This window comes from Mirounga leonina, unplaced genomic scaffold (assembly GCF_011800145.1).
Source record: "Mirounga leonina isolate KUSES-001 unplaced genomic scaffold, KU_Mleo_1.0 Mir_347, whole genome shotgun sequence".
Classification (NCBI taxonomy): Eukaryota; Metazoa; Chordata; class Mammalia; order Carnivora; family Phocidae; genus Mirounga; species Mirounga leonina.
In genome coordinates, this window is record NW_023270696.1 from 206,424 (window position 1) to 216,305 (window position 9,882).

A 9,882-nucleotide genomic window follows, 5' to 3' on the forward strand; every position below is an offset into this window, starting at 1 on the left:
GTGCAGAGCCTGGATCACAGCCTGGAGACTGTGTACAACCTCAGTCATGCTCAGGCCACCATGCAGAGCCTGGATCACAGCGTGGGTCACCGTGCAGAGCCTGGATCATAGCTCAGGTGGCCATGCAGAGCCTGGATCGTGATGAATTTTTCTCTGTCTCTCTCTGGTGTTGCTCTCTCCCTCATGGTCCACTGAGTTGGTGTATACTCTCTCCACCCTCCTGCATTCTCTATGCTGACATCTTCTCTGTGTCTCTCCCAGAGCCGGTGATCAGACCGAAGACCCCTCTACAACCCCAATATGCTCAGCCTTACAGCTGGGGCATGTCCTCCACTGTCTGCTGGCCCTGCCCGCTGTTTCTATTCCTCCTGTCTTGCCTCGTTTCGGGTTATTTCTTGTTACCCCATCTCCGCCCGGCAGTCTGAAGTCTCACATTTCCATTACCTTCATGGCTACCTCACAAGGACACGCCTGATGATGGGCGATGCCAGGCCTGAGGACACAACCCTGAGGACTCCCCGAATTGCACACCATTGTGCATCTTAGTCCCATTGTCAGGAGCTGACAAGAAGCGGTTCAGCACCCGGTTACCTGCTCCTGGACACTATCCCTCAGAGTGGCTCGTAGCTTGTCTGCAATGCCTTTCTCTCAGCTCCTTGCAGGGTAGCCATACCCCAGCAGGCTCCCAGCTGGCCACTCTGCAGCCCGCCACCAGGCTGACCAGCCTTGAGAGGTCATCTGCGTTTGTCTTCCCGGACTCTGCTCTTATGGTTCTTTGTTTTGGGCATCTTGTGGTTCCAGTTCTGTATGTTCTGGTATGATTTTTGTGTTTTCTGCTCAGGACTCCTCCTGAATCCTGTAGATGACACTGACAAATTCTCAGAATCTCAGAAAATGCTCAGCATTCTCTTCAGATGGGACCCCTGTCTGCCAGTCCCTGAGTCTGGCCTCTGGCCTCCATGGAGGCGTGAAGGCTCCCCCACGGGCCGCGCTTGGGGTAACTTTCCTGCCCCATCTTCTAACCTTGCTAATGCTCTTCGGCTATTTCTAATCTGCTTTCAAATTGACCAACACCTCACATGTTTCCCCCCAGTTCCACTTGGTTTTTCCAAACCTGCTGGGTCAGTTTTTGTGGTCTCTTACTCCTTGCAGAAATTCCAGGCTTATCTCACTCCAGAAAGCACACCAAGAACTTCCATTTGGCCTGCAACGTTCAGCTCACAGGTCCGCTGCCGTGCTTGCCGAGGCCCACAGAGGCGTCTCCATGCATGCCCACCAGCTACCCCTGAACTGTATTGGTCACCGAACACAGAGGGAGGAGACAAAGGTCCCCAAAGTCACACCCTCTGGAAGCTTGGAATGCACCCTGTTTGGAATAAGGACCTTTGTGGATGTAATTAAGATAAGGATCTTGAGGCACGGTCACCCTGGACTAGGTTCTGTGCTGCTGAGGACCAGCCTGCTGCAGCTCCAGGAAGACCCCACCCCAGTCCCACCAGGAGTGAAAAGAACCCAGGACAGACACAGCCAAGTTGAGGTGCCCGTCTCCCTACGTGGGCCAGGTCTGAGACTGTCATGCTTGGCAGCCTGGGGATGGGGCCACCCCTCTGAGCACCTAGCGGGTCACACACGCTCCCATACCTGCCCCCAAGGGCCGCTAGGTGGCTGGACGGGGGCTGCTGCCAAGGGGTGGGGGATGTCCTTGTCCTCAGGCAGGAGCCTGGGAGCCACGGGGCCCTGGATGGCCTGGTCCCCAGAGCTCTTGCTCCTTCCCGCTCTGCAGTGGGGGCAGATCCCAACAGCCCTTCCTCCGGCCAACAGGCCCGGCCACCCCAAGGGCCACCCTGCCCACAAACCCAGCTCCCTGGGCTGGGCGGAGGGAGAAGAGGCCAGAGTTGCCGAAGTCACAGCGCCCGGCCAAGGAAACCTCAGCCCCACCAGACGGCGTTTAATTTCTGTGTGAATCAAATTCAAAACAAATTCCAATGCTGAGACGCTGGTTCTGAGATTAACCCTCCATCCTCCCCAGGCCTGCTGCCTAACAGAGCCCTGTCCGGTCTCCCCACCAAGCACGCAGGACTTGGGGATGCTGACAGCGCTAGAGCCTGGGTGCTCCCTGCGGGCTGCACTGTTATCTGGTGCCCAGACATGCCAAGGAGGAGACAGGGGCCACGGGCTCCAGGGAGCAGGGTGGGAGGGTGGGCTCATGCTGACGACGGGCCGAACACCCCTGCGTCTAAGACAGCTGTCCCCTCCATCAGCTGTGAGAGCCGCGGGGCCCCGACATTCCAGGGCGCCCCCTCCCTGCTCACTCACTGACAGGCTGCGTCCATGCGGGCACAGCGAGCCTGCAGCCTGGATGCTTCAGGGGAGCTCTTGGCTCAAGCTGGCCCGGCCTGGGGGTCAGCCGGCGGACACAGGACTCAGCCACGCCTGGCAAACTGCACCACGCAGGGCCTGCTGTCCGTGAGCCCAGCCCCAGCAGGGCAAGCGAAGTCCCGGGACCCCAGGCCCTGCAGGCTGCTGGCCCACCAGCCCCTTCCTGGAGCCTGAATGGCGGGCTGAAGGGGCCCCAGACTCACGGACAGCCGAGGGGAGAGGTCGGGGAGCTGTGGCTTCATGGAGGGACAGGAGTACCCAGGCCGCCCCTGTGCCCCCATTGGCGAGGCCCCAGGCCTCCCAGACAGCCCAAGTCCCCACGAGCTGTCACAAGGAGGGACGGGCAGGACGCGGGGCGGGCACGCTGGGAAGGCTGCCAGGACTGTCAGCTCCATGACCACCTCGCTGCCTGGGGCTGGCCCCCGCATGCCCAGCATGGACGGGGACGCCGGGACAGCCCCGACCGCCGTCCCACCCCGGGGTCGCCTGGGACAGCTGCTGCCCGGGTGCCCGGGAGGGAGCCGGTTCTGACGTGCTCTGGTCTGGGAGCCCTGGCAGCCTCTCGTCCCGGGCCAGACCACTTCCCTGGCCGCGTCTACCTCAGGTATCGCTAAGAAAAACAAACGCAGCTTGAGGCTTGCCTTTTTCCATTCCCTCGTCCGGCTGCCGGTCTCGAGGAGCAGGGCCTGCCAGCTGGGCGGCCGGGTTTCCTCCTGTGGCCGGGGCGCCAGGCCAGCCAGGAACCGCGCTGGGAGGGGCAGGGAAGGACGGTGGGCCGGGCCCACGGGTCGTGGAGCCGGGCGGCCAGCACGCCACCCAGGTCAGCACGGCCCACCTGCCACTGGCCGGCCCCGGATATGCCTTAATGATGAGCCCCTGCAGGAACACACTGCCCCGCATCCAGCCCAGACCACAGACCCCACCTCCTCCGCCCGTACCAGGGGATGCTCCAAGCCCTCGATCCACACCCTTGCCCTGGGGGGCTCCAGAGGGGCCCCCCACCCCTCAGCACGGGCCCACAAAGCCCCCATCTGACGGCCCGAGTCGTGGGTCCGCGGCACCCGGGCCCACTGTCTGCACGCCGGAGGGCAGGGTGGGGGGTGCAGCTGGGGAAGTCAGGGCCGGGGTGGGTAGGGGGCTGGCCAGCCTGGGGAAGGAGCCCCTCAGACCCCACAGGGGCTCCCGAGTGCAGAGAGAGGGAGCAGACGAGCAATGGGCCCCCACGGGCCGCGGACACACCAGCCCAGGGCAGCTTGGAGGAGAGCTCTGGGCTGGCTAGAGGTCGGCTGCAGGGAGGCTGCGGCCGGCTTCCTGGAGGAGGTGACAGCTGAGGCCGACCCTGGAGCGGGGGGAGGCCAACAGCCCTGTTCCACAGGCAGCAAGCATGCTTGCCTGCAGGGGCGGCCTGGCCGTGCCCACTTCCCAGACAACTGTGCCTCCCTAAGCCGGGGCGGGCCCTGCAGGGGCCCCCGCACTGCCCACCAGGACAACACACAAAGGGAGCTCATGCCCCTCCAGGATTAAGGGGGCCGGGTGCCGGCCCTGCTGACAGGTGTCATTTTCCGACGGCCAGGAAAACCAACCCAGGCCCCTTATCAGCTCATCACGCCTCCCGAGTCCAGGTCCCACAGCCCCCCGGGAGGAATCGTGTGCATGCAGGAGAAAAGCTGCCCACACACTTCTCCTATTGTTCTCGACATGGGGGGCCCCCCTGGGCAGGCAGCAGGCGGCGCCCTGGGCCAGGGCCACCCTGGGAGCCCAGGCAGGGTCCCACTAGCGCCCTCGGCTCTGGAGTTGGGTCCCGGCCACAGTGCGAGATTAGGCCAGCTGTCCCCCTGTCCAGACGGCCGCCGGCTGTGGCAGGACATCTGCTCCCACAGCTGAGGGGGGCCAGGTGGCCGTGGCTTCCTCCTCACCTCAGGTTCCCCACGAGGCCTCGGGAGGCCCCCAGCCTAGAGGCCTGGTCTGGGCTGAGGCTCGCACCTGCCTCTCTCTACTGGCCTCTGTGCTGGGGGGTGAGGGGGGCAGAGCCCACAGAGCAGACTGGCCAGGAGGAGAGGAGGAAGGACAGACTCTGGAGAGCAGAGATCCAGGGGCACGTCCCCACCCTTGCCCACCCACTCCTTCCACCTGCCTCCCCACACCTGCCCCAGCCCCAGGGTCCAGGCCCCTCCATGCTCTCCCTCCCTACCTCACGTCCCCCCTTGCTCATCTCTCTGAGGTCTCACCCACAGGGCCACTCTCCCTGCTGGCCAGTCGGCTGCCCTGGACACTGTGGAGAAGGCCACTCGCCTGGACCCTCCCTCTCCCTCAGCTCCCACTGCAGGCCTATGCTCTGGAGTACTCCACGGCCTCCCCACCAAACGCTGGACCTGAGGTCTCGCAGGGCTCCGGGCATGTCTGTCCTGAGGTGGTCTCTGTGGACAGCGTCAGCCCGGACTGCTGCTTACTCAGCTCACGGCTCCACCACCCCGGGATCACCGGGGACACCTCCCCACTGGGCAGCCCCTCCCCAGCCCCAGTGGGCTCTGGGTCACCCCAGCTTCACCACGAGGGGCTGGCTTCCCCCACTGCTGAGCCTGAGCCCCCAGCCTACCACAGGCCTACCACGCCAGGGCTCCCTCCTCCTGCCCTGGAGCCCCTCCCTCTTCTACCTCCTCCGGGGACCGGCCGGGCACCCCTCCTCTCGGCAGCCAGCAGGCACGTGGCCACACAGGACCCCGGCTGGGCCCCAGGCTCATACAGAGGGCGTACCCACACCCTGACGCTGACCCCAGGCACACAGCCAGCCCCACCAGGACAGCAGTGCCTGAGGGCAGGGCCAGGGAAGCCTCCTCTGCAAGTCCCCAGAACCCCTGACCAGGCCCCTAGACCAGGCCCCAGCAAACAGACAGTCACCTGCACCAAGAGTCATGCCAGGAGCCAAGCAGGAGGATGACCCACTGTGAAGGCCCACGCAAGTAGCCTCTGCATGCACGCATGAGAGACAGTCTGCCGGCTCACGGTTCAGCTTGTCCTCTGTCCGAGAACAGATCCACATATATAAAGAGCTCTTTGTACAAATCAACAACAAAGACCCACAACCCAGCCAAGCGCTGGGCAACGAAACTGAGTAGAGATTTCTCCAAAGAAGGCACACAGATGAGCAAGATGCCCACGAAGGAGGCCCAACATCGCTAGGCATCAGGGAAGTGCAAATCAGACCACGATGAGATACCACCCTACACCCTCTAGGAAGGCTAGACTAAAAAGCAGAACAAAACAAAAAACCAGAAACAACTAGAACTAGCGACTATGTGGAGGTGCGTGGCCAGTGGGAGCGTTCCTCCAAAATAGAAACAGAGTTACCACGGGATCCAGAAATTCCACCTCCAGGGATTACCCAGCAGAACTGAAAACACAGGGAAACTTTACACCAGTGCTCACCGCAGCATGACAAGAGCCAAACGGTGGACCCACCCAGGTGCCCGTCAGCAGATGCACGGAAGAAAAACTAGTCCGTGTCCGCACAATCGAATATCACTCGGTCACAAAGGGAAAGGCTCACGGATTCATGCTACAGCGTGGATGAATCTTGAAAATGTTATCCTTGCTGAAATAAGCCAGGCACGAAGGCCACATGCGGTATGGTTCCACTTATGTAAAATGTCCAGAACAGGCAAATCCACAGAGACAGAAAGTGGATTAGCGGTTGCCAGGGGCTGGGGGGGGAGGGGAGACAGGATGTGAGGTTTCTGGGGTGATGGAACACTCTGGAATTAGATAGTGGTGCTGGCCACACCGCCTTGTAGATGTACCAAATCCCACTGCACTGCATGCTCTAACAGGGTGAGTTTACGGGACAGGAGTTATATTTCCATCACAGAAAGAACGTGGGCCCTAACCAGCCCCATTTGCAGTGGCCCAGAGCACCTTGGCTGCCTTTCACACCGCTCGGAGCGCCCCCTGCCCTGACAGGTGGCCTGGCGGAGGGAGCCCTCTGGTACCACACCCCCACAGCCAGACCGGCTTCCCCAAGCCAGCCTGCAAAGGTTTCCCATAGAATGTGGGGTGCTGGGACCAATCCAAGAAAAGGCCTCAGGGCCCACGACAGCCTGTCCTAGTTCTCTGAAGAGGACCCACGTTGGAAGCCTGAGGCTCCCCTGGCAGCCCCTAGAGGCAAGTCTAGTGGCCCCCTGGGAGCCTCCGCTGGGGCTGGCTTGACACACGTGGGTAAGCAAAGGGCACTGAGGTACCCACTCTGCTGGACCCAGCCCCTGGCTCCATGCTTGGGGGGGCAGCAGGGCCCCCCACCCTGGGTTTAGGGGCAGCCCTTCCTGAACAGATTTTCAGCATACACAGAACACCACTCAGCTCCCTCTTCTGCCCTCTAAGGCCTGAGGCAGGGCCGGACGCAGGCAAAGCTTTCAGCCCACCCAGGTGCATGGGGCATGGGGAGGTGGGGGTCTGAGTCTGTTTCCCAAACTCGCCAGGAGACCTCGGGCCGGCCCCTTTCTGCTGGGAGCCAGGCACCCTCCTCCTTCCAGGAGGGCATCAGGCCAAGCTGTCTAGGCCCCTGGAGAACCAGATGGAAACACCACCTGCTAATCACACCGCCAAGAAGCAGGGCCAGGCCACGGAGGAAGAGGGAAGAACCCCTTCCCCGCGGCCTGGAGGGTCTTGCCTAGTGGCCAGAGACTGAAAGGGCAACAGGAGCAGGGCGGGTTGGGTTGCAGCCCCGGGGAGGGGGCAGGGAGGGCTCCGCCGACCACGTGACACGCCCCCCCACCCCCACCCCCCGGGCCAGCCTCTCTGGGTTTCTGGGCTGTAACTGGAGCTACCCTGCCTGCCTGCGAGCCTCCGTGTGCCAGGCAGAGCTTTTGGAGAGGGGGGAAGGGAGAAGGAGGGCCTGAATCCCAGCTCCTTCCTCCTGCTCCTCGGCCACTGCAGGTTGGGAGGGAAGCCCCCAGTCCCAGCCCTGCCCTGCCCACCTTGGGCCATCTCCTCCCCCCAGCCCTCCAGCTTCCACCACTTTGCTGGGCTGGGAGAAAGGGCCCCAGAGCAGAAGGGCTGGGCCTCCACACACAGACCACCAGCTCAGAGCACATCTTGCCCCCTCCTCTCCTTCTGCATCTGGCTCCACCTTGGAAGTCACCTCCCTGAGGAGCTTGCTGGGTAAGGACCCCTCCGGCGCCGGGTCCCTACCCTCCCCTGCCCGTCCAGCTGGCACCAGGCCTGCCCCCGCTCCAGGACCTCTGTCCGTCATGCAGAACCCAGCTCTCCTGCCCGGTGCTGGGCGTGGCAGGGGCCCCAGCAGAGCCAGCTGTCCCTGGGGCAGCACGTCTGTCCCCTATGCTGCCCACAGGTCAGCCTTTGGGGCCAAAGTGCTGGGCAAGAGAGCTGGTCAGAGGGGTGACAGGGGCACCAAGGCCTCCCTGCGTCCCACCCACACGCCCACTGGCTAAATGGCAGAGCTCAGCGACTCCCCCAGAGGTGCTGCCGGGGGCCAGGAGCCAGGACCCCCACCTCCCCCCGTGGGCGGGCAGCAGGGAGACTCGCAGAGCAGACAAGCCCAGGGTGTGTCTGGAGCCTGGTGAGCAGACCGAGCGGGAAGGCACAGCTGGCTGACTCACCGAGGACCTGCGGCCAGACGGCCATCCTCTGACCCTCCCTCTGCGCGCGAGGGCGAGGCCAGGCTGCACAGACGGCGCGGGGCGTGCGAGCCTCTGCACAGCCCAGGCCCCAGGCAGGGCCGGGCCCAGAGCCGGAGCCAGGAGAGCCTGCCGGGTGGGGTCTCCAGGGGAAGGAGACACGGAGCTGACCCTGGAAGACGACCCAGGAGAAAGGAACAGAAGGAGAAAGGGGGGAAAGAAAAACACAAAGGGAAAGTTTCCCATGAAAATATTTTATTTTCTTTGAGAACAGGATACACCTGCAGGGCTCCTCGCCCAGTGGCCTCTCCCCGCCCTGGCCGTGGCACATTTCTGGACCAACGGGGCCCTCTGCCGGCCAGCTGCCGCGCGACTGCGCCCGGGCCCGGGGCGAGGGAACAGGTGACGGGCAGAGGGCGGCGGCCAGGAGCGGCGCCGGGCACCCAGCGCAGGGGCCAGGGCGCGAGGGTGGGCCGCGGCTCCAGGGGCGGCGCCTGGGCGGCAGGAGCTGACGCTGAGGGGCCCCGAGGGCTGTTTGCGCCGTGCCACCCCGGACCTCAGGGTGCCCGTCTGCGTGGCACAGCGACGGAGGGTCCCCAAAGGTCTCTGGGCTGGACATCCCAGATCTGGGAGACAGGGACGAGGAAGAGCAGGAATGAACGACAGAGAGCGACGCGCCGAAACCACGCGAACTGCTACTACGGAGAAGCGCGCGGGGCAGCGACCCCTGAGACAGCAGCGGGGGGCCGCGCTCACGCCCGGGCCGGGCCCTGCGCAGCCGGCCAGGTCCCACAGAAGCGCTCCTGCCGGGGCCCGAGCGGGCGTAAGAAGCAAAGCGCAAGAAAAATAAATTCCTCCAGCTTGGAGTTATTTTTTTTTTTTTTCCTTTGGGGCTCAGTGCAGGGAACATCTGGATTTTGTACGTATTTTTTTGTTGTTGTTAAATTAACTTCTCGAGGAGAGAAAGGAGGGGGAAGCTGCAAGGGGGGTGGGTGGGTAGGGGCCAGGAGAGGCTCCAGCCGTTCCGCCAGAACTCGGCGGCCTAACACAGCGCCAGGACCAGGCTTGGTCCCCGAGCTCCAGGGAGCCCCGCGCACGGGCGCGTCGCAGAGACGACGCCTCCGGGGTCACCGAGGACCACGACCCCGTGCCAGCCCGTCGGGTATGCCGGCCCCTCTCCCCACGCAGCGCCGCGAGGACACTGACCCGCTGACGGAGCGACGCGCACGCCGCAAACAGCGCCCGGCAACCCGCTGGCCCGCGCCAGCCGGCCCGGGCCCGCGCACCTGGGCCGCCCGCCCCGCGCCCCGTCCCCGCGCCGCCCGCCCGCCCGCCTGCCGGCCGGGCCGCCGAGGCACCTACCCGAAGTAGGCGGCCGAGGGGCGCAGCGCGGCGAGCAGCAGCGTCAGCGCGAAGGCCGCGGCCAGCCAGCGCGCCAGCAGGGGCCCATCCAGCATCTTGCCGCGCCTCGGCGGCTGACCATCGCGCTCCCGGCCCCGCGCAGGGCGCCCCGCGGCCGCTGCCCTCTTATAGCGCCCGGAGCTCCGGGCCGGGGGCGGGGCGCCGGCCAGCTGGGCCCGGCCCGCCCGCGCCCGAGGAGGGGTCACGCCGGCGCCGGGGGCGGGCCGAAACCCGAGCCGAGCGCGCGGCCCCGCCGCGCCGCCGCCCGGCCCCTCGGGTGTCGGGGCGCGCCCCGCGCGTGGAGGCGGGGCGCGTGGGGGGGCGGGAGGAGTGGGGAGCAGGTGGGGGGGCCAGGGGCGGGGCTGGAGCGGAGCGCTGGCCCTGAGCCGGGGCGGCCGGGATGGGAGGGACGCCGGGCGGCCGCGGGGGCGGGGCTGGGGGCGGGCTGGGGGCGCGCGGAGGGCCGGGGCGG

At 65.0% G+C, this 9,882-nt stretch overlaps 1 protein-coding gene across 1 annotated transcript in view; it reads right to left on the reverse strand.

Moving 5' to 3' along the window:
* Window positions 1–9,518, reverse strand: part of WNT9A (Wnt family member 9A) — a 20,171-nt gene extending 10,653 nt beyond the window's left edge. The window contains exon 1 of the mRNA XM_035029922.1: window positions 9,372–9,518. Coding sequence (XP_034885813.1) covers window positions 9,372–9,466 — 95 coding nt within the window. The 5' untranslated portion in view covers window positions 9,467–9,518. The remainder of the gene's footprint in view (window positions 1–9,371) is intronic.
* Between the last annotated feature and the right edge of the window lie 364 nt (window positions 9,519–9,882).